Source organism: Pogona vitticeps, chromosome 4 (genome assembly GCF_051106095.1).
Source record: "Pogona vitticeps strain Pit_001003342236 chromosome 4, PviZW2.1, whole genome shotgun sequence".
Lineage (NCBI taxonomy): Eukaryota > Metazoa > Chordata > Lepidosauria > Squamata > Agamidae > Pogona > Pogona vitticeps.
Window position 1 is genome coordinate 206647396 of NC_135786.1, and position 25083 is coordinate 206672478.

The 25083-nt window shown below is 38.1% G+C and overlaps 2 protein-coding genes across 3 annotated transcripts in view; both read right to left on the reverse strand.

Annotated features, from left to right (window-relative positions):
* The window catches only part of LOC144589259 (uncharacterized), a 486230-nt gene that overhangs the window by 409195 nt on the left and 51952 nt on the right, over positions 1–25083 (reverse strand). The window lies entirely within an intron of this gene.
* The window catches only part of MRPS28 (mitochondrial ribosomal protein S28), a 42864-nt gene that overhangs the window by 8597 nt on the left and 9184 nt on the right, over positions 1–25083 (reverse strand). The window contains exons 2-3 of one of the 2 annotated variants that reach the window (XM_072999065.2): positions 24398–24567; positions 13554–19310 (exon numbers count right to left, since the gene is read on the reverse strand). In XM_072999065.2, the coding sequence (XP_072855166.2) occupies positions 19292–19310; positions 24398–24567 (189 nt within the window). In that variant the 3' untranslated portion in view covers positions 13554–19291. Of the gene's footprint in view, positions 1–13553; positions 19311–24397; positions 24568–25083 lie in introns of those variants that run through there. The other variant, XM_020787558.3, reaches the window with a different exon arrangement.

Below are 25083 nucleotides of genomic sequence, written 5' to 3' on the forward strand. Positions count from 1 at the left end.
GGCTGTTAATGAAAGTCTAATTTTGAGGGAGCTTCAAAAATACCGAAGTGGCTGGCATCCTGAAATGAAAGGTGTGCTATCTGAGATACAGAATTGACAAGTCTGTATTGTGCAATGTGCTTTAAGGCTGAAATTTCACAAAATGAATGGATTTGTTCCTAAGCATCCCTTACGCCTGACTTTCACCTGAATCAAGTCTCACACAAGGGAGTAGTGATGAGAGGGGTTCCCGTCAATGATATGGCTCAGCTTCCTTTGGTTGTACAAGCTTAATGCCATATTGGTGCTCCACAGCTCCCAGGGGCTCAGGTTGCAACAAAAGATTGGCAACCTTTCTTGAAACAGAAACTGGGCGACTGCAACAGCTTTCCAGAATTTCTAATAGCTTCCTCTTTCCTTCCTCACTTGCATCATGAAGCTATTTTTGACCCATGCTGCCCAGAAAAAGCAAAGATTGGCACCCACTCTCTTGGCATTTTGAACAGGAGTTAAGCCATCTGGCCTTTTAAATTGTGAATAAAATGTGTTTTTTTAATGCTACTTTAATATGAATTTATCATTTTGATATTGTTAGTGCTTTTATCTGAATTGTTGCACACTTTTGTTGCCACCAAAGTAGGGGCCTCTTCAATGATGGGGCATCAGGTGGGGATTATCCTCCTAAAAGGAGCTTGTTTGACACACACACCCCTCGCAAAACTGTGGTCTTTTCAGAACCAGATGTAAACCTGTTTATTCTCCCACACATTCTAAGAGTTTGTAAAGATAATTTTAAAAAACCTCATTATTCATTAATTAAAACATGTAGATACTGTTTTAATTTTATCTTCATAGTTTGTGGTGTGGTGCTGTTTTGATCGGGTTCTTCATGTTTTGGTGATGGTTCCCTCTTTTTGGCGGGAATAAGGGACGGAGGCAATTTCAAAAATTCAACTGATTGACTTTATTAACTTCAGCATCTAGAGTAACTAAATCGAACAGATCTAAACAACTTAATTCTGGCAAAGTCTTATAACTCAAAACCTTGGTCCCAGGAGTTAATATTTCACTCCTTACATTGGGGCAGGACCAAAGCATTCATGATCCTTCATTCTTCTCGGTGGGATACTCCTGACCGCGCAGACCGTTCCACAACAGGGGTGTCTCGCCCAGTCCCGTTCTAGAGGTGGAATGTCGTAGGAGGGACTGGGACGAATCACCATCCCCCCCACCTTGGTTGCGGGGGTATACTACCACAGTCCATTCTAAAAGATCTGTTCCTTTCTTCTACATCTTGGGTGATACTGGATCTGGTAGCAGTCCTTTGCCAGTCTTCAAATTAGGAAAGTCTTTTATCAGGTTATAGACCTTATCTGTTGCTCCTTCTTCTCCCTCGGTCTGCACCACGCAATTCCTTGTCTTTCTCTCTCTTTGATCCGTTTTAATTCTGAATTCTTGCGCGTCTCTCCCTTCTTTTATTACCTCCTCCCATATTATTAAATCTTGATTCTCTCCTTTCTCCTCCCCTTGATCTTCTGATAAGCACACCTCTATAGCCTTCTTTTCTGTCATCCCGTCTTCTTCTATATTTAGAAGTATCCCTTCTACGCATGCACAAACTTCCTCCTGCACATTTTGGATGGAGGACAGCTCACTAACTCTCTCACACAGCTGCTTTTAATCTATTTGATGAAGAAATACTAGTGTTCAATCATTTTAAATTTTATGAACCACCCAGAGGAGTATTTATTTTATTTTTTTAACTTATATGCCGCCCACTCTACCCAAAGGTCTCTGGACTATATGAGTGGATGGTATATAAATGTTGATTTAAATACATATGATTTCTAATTTTGAGAATATGCATCCCAATCTTCTGGAAGAATGTCACCTACAGCATTTAAATATGTACTGATCATTTCTTTTTACTTTTTCAAATAAAGGTTCAGGTCCATCTTTATAGTCAAATCACCTTTAACTCCAATAGTTAAATCTTGAACTTACAAAAGCAGCTTTGAAGCTTAGAATTAAAACACAACACATGACTGCCCAGACTATGTGAAGCATATCTCATAATAAGAGTATAAACTAGAAGAGTATGTTATTAGCCAGGCTTGGCTGAAACAATCCACTGCCCACAAAGTTACTTTAAATGTACCGTCGCCATTGGGGCAGGGGGACTAGAAAAGTAAAACAATACATTATGCTACATTCCCATCATTACAGCAGTTCCCACAACAGGCAATACTTTATCTTTAACAAAGACACTCATATTTTGTGTCTGCAAAAATCCCTGTAGTGACTATTACTGTACAAATGCCAAAAGGAACATCTGTGTAGTCAGAACCATACAAACCTAGCCTTTAAAAAAGCAAAACAAAAAATTCTCCCACACAATGGTTCATGGACTGCTTGATAAGGAAGTAGCCTTTCATTCATTTCTCATATCTTAAATGCCCTTTTAAAAACTGTTATTCACAGCAACTAACCAGATGTTAACATTTCTCTTTATTCCATGAGTTTGATACAGATTAATTTTTATTTCCAACGCTAATCAAAGTTTGCTATTATACTGACCAGAATTTAGCAAAGCTTACCACTGAACAGCAGTATTTCCAGGGATAAAGTTTAATCACAGAATGCAACTGATATGAGGAGCTTATTCTAAATCCCAATGACAGAATAAAGTGCACTGTAGACACTGACCAACACCATTTAAAGAAATTTAAAGTAGAAAATGTTGGAATTCTGCACATGTGAAAGCTGTCATGATTTTAATGGGAGTTGAATAACACACACATGCACAAAGCTGCTGATTCGGACCTAGACATCATGCTAGGGATCAACAACTCACACAAACCTTTATTCTTTAGTCTTCTCCCTTTCCCCCCAAAAGCCATCCAAGCCATGTGAAACTGCCATAAAACATTTTCCCTACCAGCCCTTTAGATGTTGGCTTATAAGAATAAACTACCAACATGTATTGTTTGTATGCTTTGTTATGCTTTACGTTTACACATAATGGGAATAAATGAAGAATTCAAGTGTTAACACCTCAGATTTTGGGCATCAACAGCACTGAACAGAATTTAGGAAACCACTGGTCCAAATCATCTTGCATAGTTATGCTCATGTAATGCAAGTGGCATAACTTCTCAAGGCACATTGCCTCAAGTTAAGAAATTACCATAGACGTAATCTGTTGCATGATGAATCACACAGCTCAGTACACAACAGATAATATCTATGGTGATTTCTAAAGACAAGACGATTCATCTCCAAATGTTTTAATGTTTGCATTATGCTGGCATAATCACATAAGATCAATTTGGCCATTTAGTTAAAAAAAATTAAAAGAGCGTATCAGACACCAAGATAAAGACTGTTGTTTTAATGCTTCCCTTTATTTAAATAAATTCAAATAGCATATTGCAGTATGAATCATAGAAACAACCTATTGTCTAAAATGAACATATTTGTTGTGTTGCCTTTTAAACAGGACACTGGTGTTTCACATTTAAACGACCGCCCATAATTTTACTCATGCCATATAAAATCGTGTCGGAGGGGGTGGGTCTTCCTTTTTTGTTAACTATCATGATATTAGGCTAGATATACAAATAGTGACTGAAATAGTTTTCCAGTATCTTATGTACTCCCTTTTAAAAAATCTGAATAACTTTACTTGACAACTGCCAGAAACTACAAGCAATTTTCTACCACCGTCTCCAATAAATGATTTAGCAGACTGTTTCATCTCACCATGTCAGAGGTAAAGGTTCACAAACACTCAATGTGAAATCTTTCAAGTATATAATCTTCCTGTTCAGGAACAGAAGGATATGTAGTTGTATTATGCAGCCTACCATTTATTTATTTGATCACAGGAACCCAGGGCAGTTAACCATCTTTTATGCAACGAAAGTTGTATGTCACCTTTCAATCTGAAACTTGCAGGTTCGCAGCATCATTAAATTGCAACAACAACACAAAAAATAATTAGTGGTAATATTAGAAATAGCCAATGAAAATAAAAAGAAGCACCCATATAAAAAGTCTGGAAAGTGAAAAAAATATCTGTACCTAAAAGATAACAACAGCGCTACTAAGTGAACCACCCTGGAAGATAATTCCATAAGTACGGCACCATAGTTGAGAAAACTCTATCCATCCCCATCTACCTTCCCTAGTGGCAGCATGCAGAGGAGGAACCTCAGACACTACATAGTTGATGGGAAAGATTATGCTTCTTGCATTTTTATGGATTACATGTATTTCTTTGTTTTGAAGTAAAGGTGGAATATAAATCTTTTTTAAAAAATCTAATCAAGTGTTGAGAATAGTAGGAAGGACTTTTTTTTAAAAAAAAATCAAGCTTTGGATTCATTCAAAACACAAGTGATGACAAATGCAGGGGAAGCCACGATAGCCATTAGACAAATTCCAAAATCCATGTTACAACAATACCTTCTAAAGCTAACTAAAAAACCACAAAATTCTCTGTGCAAGCCTTCACAATAAGGCATAGCTTTGTCAGACAGGATGCTACAAAAAAGCATAGATGGGAAGGAGCTGATGTTGAATCAATTCCTTTGTAAGCTCCATTGATTTAAATGGGCCTACTCTAAACTTTGACTTACTATGCTAAAGTAAGTGTTGGAATTAGGTCCATTTGAATCAAAAGAATGTACTGGACAAGTTGACATCTGTTGTGCAATGCTGAACATGGAGTCTTCAGGTGGATAGAGACAAACATGGCTCCTTTAACATCAGAACCACTCGCTAACAGCTGTTATAGCTCTGAATTCTATCAACAGGAGACAAGCCATGAAAAATTAAGTATTAGGCAAACTTTAAAGCCTAGCTTTTTTCCATGTCATCTTGCTTTCTGTATTGAGGGCATTCGTGATACAGAGGAATAAGTGTTGTATCTGCAAACTTTGTTGGTACAGCCAGGCATAAGTTTGTCACCTCAGCAAAAACTAGGCTCAGTTCAGACATCTTTCCTAAACAGCAAACAGACACTTGAGACTACTTCGGGTAGAGTAGATTAGGGGACAGCTTCACGAATTAAAAATATGATGAAAGGAAGTCTTTTCAAACAACCTGTTCTTTCTCCAGAGGTGATACTATACTCTTGATTGCTGAAACTGCTAAGAGTGGTACTGCCAAGAAGTAGGGACTTCACTGACATTTCTTCTGCTGGTTAAGCATTATCAACCATTTTACAGCTGAGTATATTACAATATACTATGCATCAACAACAAAATCCTATACCCAAGTGTGAGCAATATTAATTGAGCCTTCGTATCTCTCTTTTGTCACCTCAGAAGGTGCTTGTAACTTTCCCACAATATCAAATTGCATATGTGTTTCTCTCTCTCTCTCTCTCTCTCTCTCTCTCTCTCTGTGTGTGTGTGTGTGTGTGTGTACACACCAAACACCTAAGAGATCATTCATTTCACCCTGAATTACTTTTTCAGACAAACTTTTCTAAACAAAAGCGTTTATCTACATTTAAGTGGCAGATGAAATTCTAGTGCACTTCTCAATAAAAAGAACAAAAAGGCTTTGCTAGTCAACAAAAGGTTTGAAGAAAGTATTGGCAGTACCAACAATCTAGAAATACCCTTGGGGTAGAGAATTATTCAGAAAGCTTTCTCACACTTGGACAAAAGAGGGAAAGAACAGCACATCAAGTGATTTTGTCCACTGGTGTATTAGGGCCATCCAACCCATGCTTAACACCTCCAGATTCCTATATAATGTGAACAATTAGCTCTCTGATATGGAAGATGCCTGAACTGGAAACTCAAACTGGAACACAGCTGTTAACTATTGATGGTGTCACTGGTTATGTTTTAAACATTTACTGTGTATTAAAGTCACAATTTTAAACAGCAGTCAGATGCAAAGCGTGCTGCTTATATACCACCCCATAGTGTTTCAAGCACTCTCTGGGTGGTTTACAAGTTAATTATGCAGGCTACACATTGCCCCCCCAGCAAGCTGGGTACTTGTGAATACTTAAAAATTACTATAAATACATGGAAATAAAGAAGAGCAACAAATAGTGTAAAGAATTATAGAAGTCAATAACTGGCTTCCAATGGCATTTCATCTGATAGTTCATTAAATTTTTTTAAAAATCCTCTCACATTTGTCATCTTTAATCATCCTGCTCTCTTTTGTTTACCTTCTGTTGTTATTATGTGCTGTCATGTTGCATCTGACTCATGGCACATTAACAGAGTTTTTAAGCCTCCAGTGAGTTTCCATGGCCAAATGGCGATTTCAACTCTTGTTGCAAGAATGCTAGCCTGACACTGTCCACTACACCACTGTAGCTCTCCTGCTTACCTTCTAATAGCAAAAAGAGGTTTGGTGAGTCTTAGTAAGCTGTGGTTTCTAGGTTTGCATGGCCCAAATCAGTGTTGTAGCAATCAGTGGGCACACCAAAGCCAATATTATCAGTATGCAATTCTTTGTGATCACATTATGATTTGTCCACTGACTGTGCTTCACCAACTCCACCACAGTAGCTTGTTTCTTTGAATCCTGCTTTGCTTGATAATAAGAACCCAGCCAATTAAAAAAACTATCTAAACAGACTGAGCCTCATATATGAAAGGTTACTTTGAAAATAATTTAGGTTAGAAAAACAAAGCAACTTGATTTTTATTCAGTTCTTTTATACATCAAAATATATTTCTTCAGGCTTGTTTGAAAGGACTTTTAATAAGTGTAAGCCAACACATAAAACTGATATAAAATTGTAAACAGAAATGTTTACAGCTTAAAGTAAGCATTACACTTAAAAGTGGGGACAGACAATGGAGCAGAAGAACACACATCATCTAATATCCATTTCAAAGCCCCTCTGGCTGTACAAAAGAAAAATCCAATACATTTATATAAAAATGTTTGCTTAAGATACTAGAGATGCTTTATGAGGTGAGGCTTCCCTCTTCCATACGAAAGGACATGTTGCTCAATACCAAGCTCCCCTAATACTTTACTATTTACTTCTCACACACTCTGTTCTAGAAAGGTTTGCATTAAAATCTACAAGAGGCTTGAAAGTATAATGTGCTGTGTCACTGAAGCCTGTCTGTACAATGGCTGGTATTATCACATGGAAACAACTAGTACAATAGAATGTGAAATATCCTGTTGTGTTCTTGGCTTCTCTCCGCATTTGCCCTTTTATAGGAAAACCATGCTGTTCTTTGCATTACATTTTGACAGAAATGCTGAATGAAGAAACCATGTCTGAAGTGGCTTAGTTATACACTTTGGTCATTTACTGCTGAAAGCATGGCTTTATGTTACACATAGTATTTTTAGGCTCTTCACTAATCCCTCTTCTTTTTCACTCTTTTTCACTCAAAATCTTGTTATTTGAGAATTTGACAGGAAGTTTCCTATGGACAAGGCCTTCCACATATTGGCACTGATGACCAGATCAAGCATACCAGAACAACACTTTCATCCAACAAAGACTAAGCAAACAGATTCACACAAAAAAGGGGCAGAAAAGCATCTTTCAAGTTCAATGAGTTTGATCCTTGAACCCCATAGACTCAATGAAGTCAGGACTGCTACTCAGGCATGACAGAGTAAAGAAGTGACACAATAAAAAATATGGTTCATTTTGCTAGTCACTGGGCAAAGTCTTACAGGAATTCAGGCCCCGGATCTCACCATGTCTCATTAATAAATGTTTTTCAATGGGGCACTGAAATGGATTACAAAAATCAAATTTATTAAATTAAAATCAAATTTAACATAATTACAATTATAACAAAATCAAAATATAACAAATACAAGCAAAATACTAAGAAATTTATTTTAGTGTGTGCTTTTGTGAATTACAATCCACTTCATCAAGCACATGAAGCATAATGACCAGGCCACAGATTTCTATACAGCAAAGATATAGTAGAGGGGACAGAACCACAGGGAATAGGAAAAAGGTGACAATTACCTTTGTAATGGGCTTTGAAAATGACAATTAACTGCACTGTTAACACCATTAATGATCTGTCAAAGTGCTGATTATATAGACATCCTGTTATCAGTAATCAGATGGTATAAATGTGCTGAGGTTAGTCATGCGAATGAAAATAACTTTCTAGTTATTGCTATGTCCCAGACTGTGAATGTATTCAGAGAATTAACACACACAGTGAGTGCACGCTGTAGCATTAGAACCTGGAACCATGCAAAGAAGATGAATGTTGGAAAATGTATGCACTTCTTCACAAAGCACACAGTTAAAGTGTGGAATTTACTACCACAAGATGCAGTAATGCCCATGAACACAGATGGCTTTGAACAGGAATTGGGCAAACTCATGGAAAATAAGGCTATCACTGGCAACTAGTCCTGATATTTATTTCATTTCCATACCGCCCCATTACTGTTACCAGTCTCTAAGCAGTTTCCAATAGCAGTAAATACATAACATAAATTAATAACTACAAAAATATAATTAGAGACAATTGAAATCATGTCACTAGCTGAAACTACTTTTAAATAAAAATACACAAATTAAAGCTCACTTGAACATTTCAGAACAAATTCACATTAGCAGAAGGCAGCTTTGTATAGTTCGGCCTTATTTAGCTTCCTAAAAACAGAGAGGATAGCTTGTTCCAGAGGAAAGGGGCCACAACAGAGAAAGCTCACTTCCTCATATTGGCTTTTTTTCTTTATTTTTGGCCTCCATAGATGTTTCAATTCCTATCCTCAAGGACTGTGAGGAATGTGTGGGGTGAGTAGCTATTTTTTAAGAGAAACATTCTTTCAAATATTGAGGATCAAACCATTAATAGCTTTATAGGTGATGACAGGCAGCTTGAACTGGCACAGAAAATGACAGGGAAGATATGCTACAACTGGGGATATGTGTTCATATCTGGTGGTATCTGTTATCAGTCTGGCTGCCACATTTTGGACCTGCTGACATGGCAGCCCTATGTAGAGAGTATTACAGTAGCTTGTTTTGGAAATTACCAACACATGGACCACTGTTGTTAGGCATTTCCTATCCAAGTAGGGGCACAGCTGGGCAATCAATTGAAGATGTTAAAAGGCACACTTGGCCATAGTAGATATTTGTGCCTCCACACAGAGAGCTATGTCCAAGAGTACCCCCAGGCTGAGAACCCAATCCTTTGGGGCAATGTAGCCTCATCGGTGTGAGGCAACCCTCTAATCCAATGGTTCTCAACCTTTGGTCCCCATATGTTTTTGGACTAAATCTCCCAGAAGCCTTCACCATTAGCTGGCCTCGTCAGGATTTTGGGGAGTTCTAGTCCAAGAACATCTGGGGACAAAAGACTGGCAACCACTGCTCTAATTGGTCCAATCATCCTTCCACCAGTAGAATCTCCATCTTATATGGATTCAGTTTCAGTTCATTGGCCCTTGTCCAGTAAATTACTGATGCCAGGCAGCACTCAAAGATGCACCCAGCATCACCTTAATTAATACATGAGAAATACAGCTATGTGTCATCCACATATTGATGACAAGGAACTCCAGATATCCATATGACTTCTCCCAGCTGCTTCATATAGATATTAAAAAGCACTGCAGGACCCCATAATGGGGACCCCAAGAAGTGGACAACAGTTCCCCAAGCTGCACCAGCTAGGATCAGCCCTTGAGGAAGAACTGTAACCAACAAAGAACAGAGGCACCAAATCCCAAACTCAATAGTCAACTCAGAAGGATACCACAGTCGGACTATCAAGGTTACACTCCCCTTGTCTGCTTCCTTCAGGAGGTCATCTTGCAGGATAGTCAATGTTGTTTCAGTCCCATGGTGTGGCCAGAATCCTGACTGAAATGGTTCTAGACTAACCATTTCTTCCAAGAATGCATGCCACTATGTATTATCTCTGGTGTTATAGACAGTCTGCCTCACAATATTAGTAACTGAAACATGAACTAAAGGATGCTATTGGAGCCACATCCGGCATTTGGACTTCCCAGAAGCACCTAGTTGGCCACTTATGAACAGAATACTGGACTTAATGAGTCTTCAGCTGCAGCAGAACAGCCCTGTCAGCACTGCTTATCTTAAGTTCCATTCTTATTGCCACTAGCTCTATTACCAGCTGAGAACCCTAACAGTACTTGGTCATACATAAATGTGTAAAGAACAAGCATCTATAACTGAGACAAACTGTTACAGGAAAACCATCTAATTAATAATGAATTATGGTGAGTATAAATTCCTACTACTTATTTTTTTTAATATCACTGGTATTCTGTTGATTTTTTTTTAAATTTAACTATAATATAAACATAAAATACATAAACCAAAACTAGTGTAGCAAAGTGGACAGAATGATGGACTAGGGCTCTGAAGATCTTAGTGTGAACCCTTGCTTGGCCATGGAAAGTCAGCCACGGGGTTGGCAGTGACAAAACCACTCCTTAAATATCTAACATACTGTGGAAATCCCATTAGGGCTGCCATTGGTTGGATGCAGCCTGACAGAACATAACAGAACAAAATTGTATTTCACTAGCTTGGCATATCTATCTCATCTGATTTTAATAGGTCTGACTTTCGGCTAGATAGATTTTTGAATGTGCACATATCAAAGCCGCAGAGCTGACGTCAGAGACCATGCTGAAGGAACAGTGCAGCTGTCAGTATAGGCAAATGGGTTCCTGTCCTAATCCTGCTCTGACCTCAGACTGGAGCCTGAGAACCTGTCAAAAAGGTACTCTCATAGCACAAGACATCAAGCAACAGCTGCATGAGTTAAGTAAAGTGCAGCAGTGGGCTTCTTTTTCTTTTAATGGACAAACACTGCATGTCCCCACACTGCTGTTGAAAGGGAAGATACCAGAAACCTAACAATTATGCTTGTTTATATTTATGGGGAAATTGAATTCCATCTCTCTTGTGCTTATAATAAAACACATAGGTCAGAATCCTGTGGAGTTATACTTATATGACTTATGCAAATATCATCAGTTATTTTCAAAGTACAAATTCTTATTTTGAATTTGTTTTGAAACTGCATGGCATTAAGAAATGTACCAAACAAAAAGATATCCCAATCTCATTCTGACAGATTATTAATTGGATTTGATTGGGTTCTCCCTGACACCCCCACCCACCTGTTGCTATATTATCTGCTACTTTATCTTTTTTTTAAACTTAAGATGTTTTAATGCTTTTGATCTGAAAGCATTTAATGCGGTAAAAAGGTGTTGCTAAAAACATCACTCAAAAATACTGTACATTAAACAGGCGCAGCAAAAGACAGAAAAGAGATTACGCCAAAGAGGCATCTTTTCTATCTTACGTACAGAAAAATACAAAGCTTAAACCCTTTGGGAACTAGGTTTGGGTGAAAAAAGAGGTGGGTTCTCCACATCTCTAGCTGTACATGGATGGGATGTACCAAAAAGCCAGGCAGTGGAGCTTGATTCCTTTCAGCCCTTGAAGTATGAAGGTCTCAGGCTGTGCAAGGCTTTAAAAGACTAAAATCTGCACCAGGAATTGAGCATGGAAGAAAACTGGCAATTAATGTCAAGGTGGTGCAAAAAGTTGCCACAGATGTGCATGCCCGGGTATCTGCAAGTAACCATGCAGCAGCATTCAGCACCATGTAAGTTTCCCAACAGCCTCCAAGGGTAGTGTGACACAGAATATCAATCCAGTCAAAGGTTAAAATTCAACACCAGGATAGCCAACTTTACCTTATATTATTTTTTTCTGCTTTTTTTTCTGCTTCCTTCCAAGCTCTTTAGATATTTTGTCAGATAAGGAATATACTTTGAATTTAACCCTCCCTGTCTGTACATTTTGGCTTTAATGAAGGAAGCTCCTTAAATGAAAGAAACTTGCAGTCCCCTCTTGCTGCTGCTCTGATTCCTTCTACATATTACCTAACATGTATGCATGAGGGTAAGAACCTGTCACACAACAGTATGCGGAACCTGCTTTCCTTCACCTTTCCATGCCACTCACATATGAAATAGGGGCAGAGTAGAGGGTTTTTCTACAGGAAGGAGGAGAAATATTAAACCATCCTCCCACTCTACAACACAGTCTTGTTGCCAGAAGTCACGTACGCACGTCATTTTCCTTCCCTTTTAGTCTTTGATATCAGAAGCAAGACAGAACTCAAGAAAAGTTCCTGGAATGAAAGACTGGGGAAAGGAAGATGTATGTGTGGCCTCATGAGTATAAGTGTACACTACCTCATTCTTGTCTACTCTTTGTACACATACCTGTACATCAAGAGAAAGCACGGGGAGAGGAATGCTGTTTCACCACTATATGTGCCCTGAGAATTGGAAAAACTGTGGACACTGTCTTCTCATATTAAAGATGTTTTCTAAGAAATTGCTTCTTTTGTCACACAGAATGATGTTAGAAAAATCAGAAGATATAACAAAGTTCAAAGGATCCCACCCAAATAGCCAGTGTTTTAACTCTTGACATTTTCCAGTATTTTACATGTATATGACATCATGAAAGTACAGTTCAGCTGAAATTGCTGTCATATCTCCTACTGTTAATACTAGTAGGGAAAAACAAGATTCCTAAATAAGCACTTTCTAAAGCAGAGATTACCAAATGTTATAGCATCTCACACTTGCAACACCACCAACATTCAGGCCACACTGAAACCGCTTCTGCATTCAGTGACAGGAAGTGTGCCATCCTGACCTGTCTCACAGCTTCTTCACATACTAAATACACACCTATTCACCTCTCTTGTCTACCATCTCTATGTTTCCTGTCTTCCATCTCTATATGGTAACTGTTTTGTCAGTCCTGTGTACCTCCAGAGAGGCTTGTGACATTATAGGAAAGCCATGTATTTTCTTTTAACTGCCTTTCTTCTCATACTCCCTACTCCCTTTCTAAAACTTCCCACACACCCTCTTTCAGGAATAACTCAGCATTAGAGAGATGACCCCGTGAAGCCACTGCCTATTGAAAACTGGACAAAAAATAAGGGGCATTTGTTCGTCCAGCTGAGTTCCTTGGGTGACTGCCAAGGCTGGGCTGTCGGCAGCAATCCAGAGCAATTGAGGAGCCAGAAACTGGAAGTCGAGACTGAGTAACAATTAGAGTCAGAGGACATCCCAGAAAGCAGGATCAAAGAGTAAGATCAGAAACCCTAGAGCTCATGTAGATGCAACTGCCCAAGAGGCATTCCAGTGAGAACGGAAACCTTTCTTATACTGTCAGCCTGGGTGCACCCATCATGGAAGATGACTCACTAAGATTTTGTAGTGATCCTGTTTGCCATGTGGGGCTATGATCAGCAGTTCCTAATGCTTACACTGCAGTAACTTCTAAGTCTGTCATATGCACTTGCACAATTTTACTTTCTTGCCCCCTTCCCTGTTGAGACTAGACTTGAGGTGGGCTGCTTCCCTTCTCCTAATTACAGAGACAGGATCACTTTTTTAGGTATTAACATTCAGTTACTGTTCTAACACCAATAAAAGCTACGATAAATGATGTGCTTTTTTCACCTCTGCATGCTCACTGAGCATTTGCTGCTGTCAGATTTGACTTATTTTAATTTTCTTTCTTTTATTTTAATGAAAACAGGAGTTCATAAACAATTCTTGCATTTCAAAAATGCCTGACATCTGTATATATGACTTACACTCTACATTTTATACTAAACATACTATTCTGTGCTTCAAATTAATATTTTGAAATTTATGCTCTGCTCTTCCTAAGACTAATTTAAAATTTCAAAGCACACTGTACTTTATGGTGGTGCTATTGCTTCTTTGCATTCAAGAGCCCCTTATCTGCCTCTGACCCTAAGACCTCTTGTTTGCTCAAACATGATTTCATGGTATTCATTACATGGAATAAGCAGATCATCTGTACTCAAATTTCAGATGCTGTGGGAAGCAGTTAAAGGAGGAATGAGCTCAAAACAGAGGCAATGATCTGAAAAACAGTTTTTTCTCTCTTTTACATTATAAAAAAGAGGATATTTTTCATAGATTCAGCTAGTCCATCCTCCTATAATACTAGGTCAGATTTGCTCATATTTACTGGTCTTTTCCAAAGCTTTTAAAAATGTATTAGTCGAAATGGGAAAAATCTACATCTGCTTTGTTTTAGGCATGGCTAGTATGTTGCTTTCTCACATGAGATAAACACAAACTGTGAATGGCTGTAAGATAATGAGACCTTGCCAAACATATGTTCCATTGCTTCTGATATTCATCTTAGGAAACTTCCATTTTCTGTTGGTCATAACTTTCACTCCAGATACCTAATTAAGACAATAAAACAGAGAACCCTGTGTCTTTGCTCATGGGGTATTATCAATACTTCAGATAAGTTCTAACAGAAATGCAAGGAATTTGGAGCCCACACAGTCTTGCATCCATCCTACCGGTACTCAGAAGAGGAACACAAAGCAAAAAGAAAAACTCTGAATGAACAACTGGCTACGACGATGGTGCCAACATAAGGAATTTGGGTTTGGGGACTATGGGCTAAACTTCCTGGAAGACGGACTGTTGGCAAATGATGGGTTGCATCTGAAAAGGACTGGGAAGAATCTTTAAGAACTTCATCAGGAGGGCTTTAAACTAAATTGAAATTGGGAGGGAGCTGCAAGCTCAGAGGTTAAGATAGACAAAGGTTTATACATAAGAAGAAGAACAGACTGAGCAGCTCTAATGAGGCTCAATAATAATTTCCATAAAAATGTATAAAAGAAAGCAGGCTATAAATCACCCAATATCTGGTGTCTATATAAGAAGGCCAAGAGTATTGGAAACAAACAAAAAGAACTGGAAATCTTAGTTCAGGAGGGTAAATATGACTTGATACGGATTACTGAAATTACTGAGATGACTCCCATGGCTGGAATTGAGGGATATAAATTGTTCAGAACAGACACAATATAAAGAGAGGTGGAGTTACACGATATGTCAAAAATACATATTCCTGCACAGAAATATAGGAGGATGAGCTTGGTTGTCCCATCAAGAGCATATGAATTAATATAATTGAGGCAACAAAAATAAAAGTTGACGTCTACTACCAATCACCCAATCAAAAAGAAGTTACAGATGAAGTTTTGAAAAACAAATTACAGAGACATGATGTAGTAGTAATGGGAGATATCAATTATCCTGATATCTTTTGAGAGGAAATCCTGTCAGATATGCCCCTTCCAAGAAATACCTAGCTTGTATTGTTGATCATTTTCTCCTATTAAAAGTGGAGAAAGTAATTATAAGACTAGCTCTCCTTGATTCTAAACAGTAGAAATAATTTGGTGGAAGAAGTGGCAGTAAGGGGAATTCTGGGGGAAAGTGACCATGTTCTACTTGAGTTAGCCACACATGTATGCTAGATTTTAGGAAAGCCAATTTTAATAAACTCATAACAATGATAAATTCCCATGTCATGGATTCTAACAAAAAGAGAAGTCCAAGATAGGTGGGAATTTCAAAAAAAGGAAATTCTAAGGCAGAACTACAAAGAATTCCAACAAAAAAAAAGGTGTGAGGCAGCAAAAAAAAAAAAAAAAGTAGCTATTTAATGTGGTTGGAAAAATGACAACAACCAACAAAAAAAGGCAGAAATTCTCATTTGCAACTTTAGCTCAGTCAATTTCCCAAATACAATCTATGACCCTTTAGGTTCCCAAACTTTTTTGCCCCGTAGACCACTTGCCAACTTATTTGTTTTCCGTAGACCCCCTGCCCCCTGCAAAGCTTTGATACAAGTCTAAACTTGCACCCTCAATTTTTTTCTCTCTGACATGGACCCCCTTCAAGTCGAAATCGACCCCTGGGAGTCCATATAGACCACTTTGAGAACCTATGCCGGGGTAGGCAAATGTGAATTAAAAGTGGAGGAGGTAGGATTGTAGCTTGAGATAGATAAACAAATAATCAATAAGTACCATATTACTTGAATGAGTTGAACTCTTCAGGGCCTACTGAAGTGCATCTAAGAGTATTTAAGGAACTGTCTGAAGAAATATCACAACCACTGTATATTATTTTCTTGAAATAATATAGCATGGGTAAAATGCCAGATGATTAGACATTGTCCCTATCTTCAAAAAGGAACTTCAGACCAGCTTGACATAAATTCCAAGGAAAATTCTAGAATGGATTATAAAGCAGTCACTGAAAAAACCTTTAAAACAATACACTAATAACAGAAGCCAACACAGATTTGTCAAGAACAAATTCTGCCTGACTAATTTTATCTCATTCTTTTGATTGGCCAACCTCCACGGTAGATGGTGGGAATGCTATGGGTGCAGTATATCTTGACTTCAGCAAAGCTTTTTACAAAGTGCCCTGTGATATCCTGATCAGCAAACTCAGAGCAGGCTGGGTAGAATAACTACCTGGTAGATACACAGTTGGTTACAGAACTGTACTTGGAGAATGGTTATCAATGGCTCCTTCTCCAACTGGGAGGAGGTAACAAGTGGGGTACCACAAAGCTCAGTCCTGGAGCTGGTATTCTCCAAGATTTTTATTAATGACTTGGATGAGTGGGTGCAGGGAACACTTATCAAATTTACCAATGACACAGACTGGGTGAAATAGCTAATATCGAGGAAGACACCAAAAAAATTGAAAATATCTTGCTAAGATCCAGTACGGGGCTGAAAACAACAGAATGAAATTTGACAAGTGCAAAGGTCTACACCTACAGGAAAAACAAACAACACACAGTTACAAGATGGTAGATACGTGGCTTGGTAATACTTCTCTTCTTCTGAGAAGAATCTTGGAATTGTTGTAGATTGAAAGCAGAATATGAGCCAACATTGTGATGTGGCTACAAAAAAGCAAATGCTATCTTAGGCTGCATTAACAGAAATATAGATCCTGTGAAGGACTAGTTCCCCTCTATTCTGAACTGGTTAGGTTTTCTCTTGAGTACTGTGCCCAGTTCTATACACCACAGTTTAAGAATGATGCTAACAAACTGAACAACTTCAGAGGGCAATAATAATTATCAGGGGACCAGAAACCAACCTTATGAGGAAAGACTGAAAGAACTGAGCATGCTTAGCCCTGAGAAAAGAAGTGTGAGTGGAGAAATGATAGCATTCTTCAAATACTTGAAATAGAGGGGCAAAATCTGTTCTTGATCATCCCACAGTGCAGGAAACCTCATAATGTGATCAAGTTAAAGGAAGCCAGATTTCAGCTGAATATCAGGAAAAACATCCTAACTGTTGGAGCAGTAAGATAATGGAACCAATTGGCTGATTGCCAATTACCAATTATCAGGAGGTGGTGAGTGTTCCAAAACTGGAGGCATTCAAAAGAAAATTAGACCACCATATCTCAGATATACTTTGATTTGGATTCCTGCATTAAGCAGGGAGTTACATTTGATGACTTTATAGGCTCTTTACATCTGAACTATGAATGATAGAGATGGCCATCTAGATTTACATCCCAGCACCTGTCTTTAGACCAGAGGTGAGCAAAGTGTGTCACTTCCAAAAGTGAGGCCATAGCAAATATATAAGAAATAAAATTTGCAAAGACAACATATTCAAACCTGGAGCAATAAGAAAGTTCTTGGAAAAGGTAAGTTTACAGTAATGGTCATGGCTATTTTTTCCCTTACATGTATAAAAATTTACCTTGTTGACCTGTCAGTCTCACTAATCTGTCTTCCGTTTAATATCACCGAAGTCAAGCTTTCAAGGACCTAGACGCAGCACAGAAAACCACATATTCCCCCCCTTAGGGCGGCAACCAGATGTCAATAGCTGCAGCTGTGACTACATAATTACCTGTTTGCATTAACATAGACCACAGTTTAGATTTAATAGGTCGGATGACAATGCAGCAAAATGCATTTACCCTATGATTACCCCTTTTCAAACATTCTCTCACTCGCAACTTCGACCCTGGGAACATTGCAGGCACAGACTTGGGTCAATAAGAAACATTGGCCGGCACAATAGGCCTTGCCTCAAACAGCGCTGTTGACAGACACCAGCACAAAGGAAGTGAATAGAGTCCCCCTCAGTTCTCACACAGAGCGAAGAATGAGTCAGTGTACTGCTGCTTTGGTGCTCTGTTTGTACAGTGTATACAGCTTTTGTCCTCAGCCACTGTTCCTAGCTCAATGGGGGCTAAAGAGCCTAGGAAGTGAAGGAGGAAGAATGGCTCTCTGCTCCCTCCCGCAGCCAACAGAATATCCATGTGCACATGACAAGGTCAAATGAGAAGCCGAAAGTCACCAGTTGAGTCTCTCCCACCTTAATTGCTCCCACAGCACCTCTGTTCTTCTAGACCTCCAGCTGTAAGGACCTGGAACATCTTCCATCCCTTGGCTATCAACCTGAGAGCCAGTTTTGTGTGAAATTATCTTTTCCCTGTTATTCTAAGCACCTCATTACCACACTGTCAGCTACTTGGGAATTGCAACCTCTAAATGCAAGAAATGTATTGGAGCATCATGTATATACTGAAGGAGAATTAAGGCAATAGACAAGAAGAAAAATTACACCAGCAGTCTACAAAAGACTTGCAATATGAAATGCACCCACTAGAATAAGTTCTAAAAAGGTGATGGAGGGGGAGGGAATAGCTAAGAACAGAATGGTGTGTTGCAAAGCAGTACTTCTCAGACTACGGGATTTTAGGACAAAGACGACCAGATAGATATTTTCACTATACCTAGTTATAAGCTTTCTATAGAGACAGCACTGACTATGGTTAGAAATTAAATAATAGAGTTGAAAAGACATTCAGCCTAATCTAGCAAAATAATTCTTATGTTCTTCAGTCTGTTGAACAAAAATCTGACATTATGCTAAAAAATTATGTACCATGTTTCCCATCCTCAAAATATACTTAAATGAGCTGAAGTAAGTGTGTTGAGTTGGAGCTTTGAAGTATGATTATCTATATACTACTAAGCTTCAGCACAAGCACAAAGTGATAAAATGTGTTACTAAGTGTGCCCTCTGGACATGTATAGAAACCCATATACACTCTGAAAAAAATGTTCAGAGGATTTCTGAATGTTGGTAGTGAAATATTTATTGGTTCCAATGAGTCAGACTATCTCTCAGAAGGAGATATGCTGAATACATAAAAAGCAAAATATGCACAATACTTGAACTGAGAAACGGGAAAATGTAACTTGTAGAGCTTCAAAACAGGAAACAATTTCTTCATAGAAACAAATAGTACAAAGCATATTATTAAGCAAATAGATAATTAGTAGTTAAAATACATATGTACAGTAGGACCTCTGCATCTGTGGAATCAGTGTCCATTGATTCACTTATCCATGGTCTGAAAATCTGAAAAGAAAAAATCCTACACTAAATTTCATTAGTCACAACCAGCACACTTGCATTTTGGGATGATGTGGTTGTAGACTGCACCAAGAGGTCCTGCCTTGTAGCTACAGAACTAGCAAATATACTACATCTTCATGGTCTTAACTGGCTGGACAGTTCAATAGTTTAGCTATCTGGCTGCAGATGAAATCAAAACCCTTGCACCTGTTTACAGCAGTCTGATCACATACAGCCTTACATGGGAGCATTCACCAGAAGATTTAGCTGACAGGACAGAAGTGGCAATGATTGCTGGAGGGGTTGATGTTCATATGGTTGTACAGGAAAGCAAACTATTTGTTGCAATAGAAATTGCTGTTAATCCTTTACAGCACACAACCATTATTATTATTTTTTTGCCATAGAAAGATTTGTCTTGTACATTAGATTCAAGGCAACAAGCAGATGGGTATGTCAGTCCATCTCCAACACCTTGAGCTCTGCCATGGCTGCTTCTCAGCAGCTGTATGGGAAATAGCCTTTACCCAGTGGACGTTACCCCTTCAAGACTGTCTCCTCTCCATTAGAAGACATGGAGAGGAAAGACAAGAAGCTTATTCGTAGCACTCTTGGAAATCTCAAGATTCCCTCTCAAACATGATGATGCCAATAATTTTTTATTTCTTCAGTGGCTCTGATTTAGCACCATTCCTATCAATACTTATTACTTGAGTTTGCTATTAGAGGAAATTATTCAGCTCACAACACAGAATTAGCGTGCTCACTCTTCTTTTCGGTGTTTGACAACACAAACATTCTCCCTCATGGGCTGATACATATTTGGTTCAGTTTTAGCAATGCATAGGTATCTGGTCATTTGCAGTTTTGCGGTGAACTATTTGGGGTCAACTAAGTTGTGTGCCAAATATAATAAAATATTCTGGATTCTAATTTGCATGTGGACTCCAATATGTGACTTTCGTTCACTAATGTTATTTTTAATGCTGCTTGCCGCTTTTCATTCCTCCAAAAATGCTGACAAATTTATGCCCTTGCTAGTTTGGTCAATATGGTTTTTGCTGAAAAGTTAACCACAAAAAGTAGCACCTCAATTTGTGGCTGAAAATAACTTCTATAAAACAACAAAGTGGGTGGCAAACAAAAGCAACACTGTAAGGCATCTAAGCAAATAATGCAATGTTCACAATAGATAAAGAGCTGTAATTTTCAAAGTATACATTACTATAAATATATTTGGGAGTTTGGTGCTGGAAATGCATATATTCAGCCTGCAATCACGCAGCTACTATGTGTATGCTGTGAAAAATGGCTATCTACTGTTTGACAGTAGACATGGTGGCACCACACGTATTGTTTGGCTTAAGAGCTATGGTGAATAGCTCTGTGTAAAAGCTGCATTAAAAATACTATCTCCTTGGGTTTAACCTCCTGTAAATATAAATAGCAACTATTTTTTCTTTACATTATTATCATATACACAAATGGGAACAAAAGACCAGTCTTGCTCAAGGTTTCTTTCTGGGATTTCAGCAATTTGTGGTGAGAAATTAAATAAGGCACAGTTTATCTGCTCAAAACCAACCATGAAGCAACCATTTCAAGTCACTGAAAGAGAAACCAACATTTTTCTTTCCAGCAGAGGGAGTGCCATTTCTTCTGAAAACAAAGTTAAGGAAAACTTTAAATAACATTTCTTCACCAGTTCACACAAACAGATGAGCAAAGTAGAACTAAAACACTGCACGCAGGTGCAAGGAACTCATACCTATCTTGACATTACATTTTGACTATATGAATCAGGCTATTGTCAATAATTATTACTAACTATACAGAAGAGTGAAACTAGCAAGAATGTAGGAAAGCTGAGAGGCATAATGTAGTGTGACATCAGTCTATCCTATTGAAAAAAGAAGCTAAGAGCCAGTTGCCGCTATAAACCAACATGACATTCGTAGAAAGATTTCTTCGGAAGCAATATATTGTGTTAAATATAGCATAATTGTCTGTTGTCAAGTCAATTCTGAGGGTTTCCCAGGTAAAGAATACTCATGAGCGGTCAACCATTACCTTCTTCTGGTGGCACCCTGGGACTGTGCAGTTTGGCCAAGGGCACACAGGCTGGCTCTTCTGGGATGCACGGTGGGGAACTGAACTCCCAGCCTCTGACTCTAACTCACTATCTAGCCAACCACATACATTGTGTTCATTTTGGTTTTTAAAAAACTAGAGATTCTTATAGCCATGCATAAAATGAAACAATGTGTTGTTTAGCAATAAATTCAAATTTATATGACATTTCACCAAGCATGTATGCATAAAATATCATGAACAAATTTAATATAGCTGGTTCCAGAAAAGATTCATGTTTATTTACTTGAGCTAATGTAGTTGCAGCACCTGGCCGTGGAGGCAGGGGTTGGCAGTCAGGGCCAGTTGAGATCCCCTGGACCGTGCATGCCTGATGATGTCACATGCCCTGACATCTGTGAAGTCTTGGGCAAGCTGCTTGTTCACAGAATGCCAACAGAAGGGAGAACTGGTAAACCACTTCTGAGTACATCATACTTATAAAAATCTGGAAGGGTTCCACATGTTAGAATCAACTTGACGGTGCACAATAATAATAATTTGTTTATTCTGTTTAATTCAATATTATTTTGACCAGAGTGCTTCAGATTAAAAACAGAACTGAACATTTCAAAACATTATCATCTTGCATATTTAAGTTTCTAAAGTCTCAGGACACTGGGAGAACACAGGCATAATAAGAAAGGAGACAGCTGTAGAACCAACATTTTAGATTTACTAATAAACTCATGAAAATGTAAACATTTGCATGTGAGCAAGCCAACACCTCTCTTTAATTATTTTAAAAAGATTTAGAGTTCCATCTAACAGCAGAAGCAAATTACATCCGCTTTGTATTACACACACCTATTTTTGAAAAAGGAAGTTTTGATTTTAATATCTTATCTTCTGGCCCAGGAATTTATCTGAATCCATTCATTAAAATATTTCAGGTATGTTTTTATTCAACTTGTATCTTAATGACCTCTCTAACAGTTGTTTAGCACCTGAATATCACTCCCCGAAACTGACTAAAATCAATGTACCCCTGCTACTATACGCAGACGATACAGTTCTCATGTCACTCTCAGAAATTGGCCTTAAACTAATCATACATGCCTGTTTGAGCTATTGCAGGAAAAACACACTAATCAATTTTGACAAAACCAAAATAATGGTCTTCTTCAGACACAGTAAAACCAAAGATTGAGTTATTGAGGGCCAACAGATAGAACAGGTTAAAAAATTCAAATACCTGGGAATTACTTTTTCACACTTCCTCTCCTAGTCCTACCACAGACAATCAGCAGTACAGGTGACCAGTAACACCAGTAAACTACTTAGACGATTTCACTATGTCCAGGGTGCGGAGCTGATTCCTGTGACCCTAGACAGTCAAGCATAAAATCCTTGCACAGTTGTTGTATGGTATTGCTGTTTGGATTACATGTTTTAACCCCTCCATTGAAAGTGTTTTATTAAATACGTTGTGATCGTTGTTTGCCATGCCAAGATGTGCATCTTTAGTCAGTCTGCGGCTCGAAGTTGATATGCACTCAGTAGAATGTCAAGCGTGGCTACATGCATTTCATTATTGGTTAAAAGTGGTCTATGCCCCAATAACCTGTGGCTACCTATACTATGTGCAGAAATATTTCTTTGCCAGCTTTACAGAAAAACTACATCTCTTAGGCTTCTCTATGGACTTCCTACTGAGCCAATACTTATTCAACGTATTAAAGATATAGACCTTCAGTACTTTCTAGCTTGTTCAGACAAGACTAGTTCACCACTGTGTTTTGGCCTAAATTTTAACTTCCCCAAGCCAGTTAACTACTTATAACAATTACAGCACCGAGATATCACTTTGCCTTTTCAAGGGCTAGGTTTAACTGCTTTCTCTCAGCCCTTTTTAAATGGCATTTTAATAACACCCCATACAGTGAAAGGATTTGTCCCTGCGGGAAAGAAATTATTGAGACCTTGGCAGACATCATTTTAGAATGTAGCTTATATAGGATTGAACGTACAGTATTCGATACCTTGCTTCAATCATGTACTAAATGTACTGTTCTACCTCCCACAGGCTATCTGAAGTTTCTGTTGTCTGGAGAGGCCAAATAATAACATAGTTTTATATTCAGCTATGTGAACTCGCAAAATGCTATAGCAAGATTTTATACTATACTATGTATTTATTTTATGTATTTTATCTTTGTATAATCGGGTCTGTGACCGCATAATAAAACTTTAGACTTTAGTTTTTGTTTCCTTCCAGCAAACTAGGTAACATTGAATAGGTATGTTGGGAAATTTTAGAGAAAGGGCTCCAGACTTTTTGCCTTTCATTTATTCATCTCTTGACCTTACCATAGCTACCATATCTACCACTACCAGACACTTCCTTCAACATCTACAGCAGTTTTGATAATGGCTATAAAAAAAGAAATTTTTAAGCCAATTTTTCATCTTCTCTTTCATCATTGTGGGCAGAGTTCTGCTTTGGCTAGTGGTCCATAACTCACAATAGCAGTAACTACAGGTCACCTGAAACCAACTATATTGCCTCCAGTGGGAGGTATTCATTCAGCTTGGAAATAGCAGCCAAAGCCTTGTTGCTTAACACAGTAAATTCCACAAAAGTAGGCCTACTGAATGAATGGATTTAGTGATTCAACTCCTCCATAGGCTCCACTGATTCAAATGGCCCTGTTCTAACTGTGACTTACTCTGCTGAAATAGAGTGTACATCTATCCATATTTCAATCATTTAAGTACTAGAGATGCCACCCTCTGACATGAAACTTACAAAACAGTTCATTGCTTACTTCCCTTGGCAGCTGAAAGGAAAAGAAACAAGTAATGTTTTATCCAATGTCTCTACCCTAAAGTATTTTTATGACATTTCAAGATGTGAGAGATAATTATTCAACAGTTAAGAGTTATACAGAGAATTCAGTAAAACACACAAATAGTTTCTATCACACATGTAGGACATCCGTTATAAAAGCTTTACTTACTTTCCATCTACTTCTGGCCGTTTGCATACACAGTAAAATTTGCCACCAAAATCTATGTAGAGGTCATCTTCTACAACATGGAAAATTTGTCCAAGGACAATTTTGTCTTTGGCAGGTCCCATCTGAATGAAAGGAGAACGTCTCAACATGGAGGCAAAAGATTCTACATTCTTGAAAAAGAAAACAGAAAAAATGTTTACATACGCAGCTGATGCCTATTTATTATTTCAAATACAAATTACCAAATATTTAGAATTTCATTTATTTAGTTGACTTATCTTATTAAGCTGTTCATTCCCTTCCACAAAAAAAAGTAAAATGTACTAGGCAACAGGCTGCATAAAAGGATCCTTCTACAGATACCAGAACACTGGCTAAGACCACATTATGACCTCTTACGAAAAGAGAAAAATTGTTCTCACTGAACCACTGGACAGGGCTATTAACAGTACAAATGCTCTGTAATACTAACATTTATATTCCACTAAATCAATGGGACACATTCATTTAAATAATGATACATAATGATTAGAGATGGGCACAAATCTGAAAAATTGTGATTCATTTTGATTCATCAAGGTCAATAAATCACAAATGTATGATTTTTTCTGTGTTTGACTTTAAAACCCTTTAAAATACCTCCCCAAACAGCACACCATATTCACAGGGAAGCTATCCATGAAATC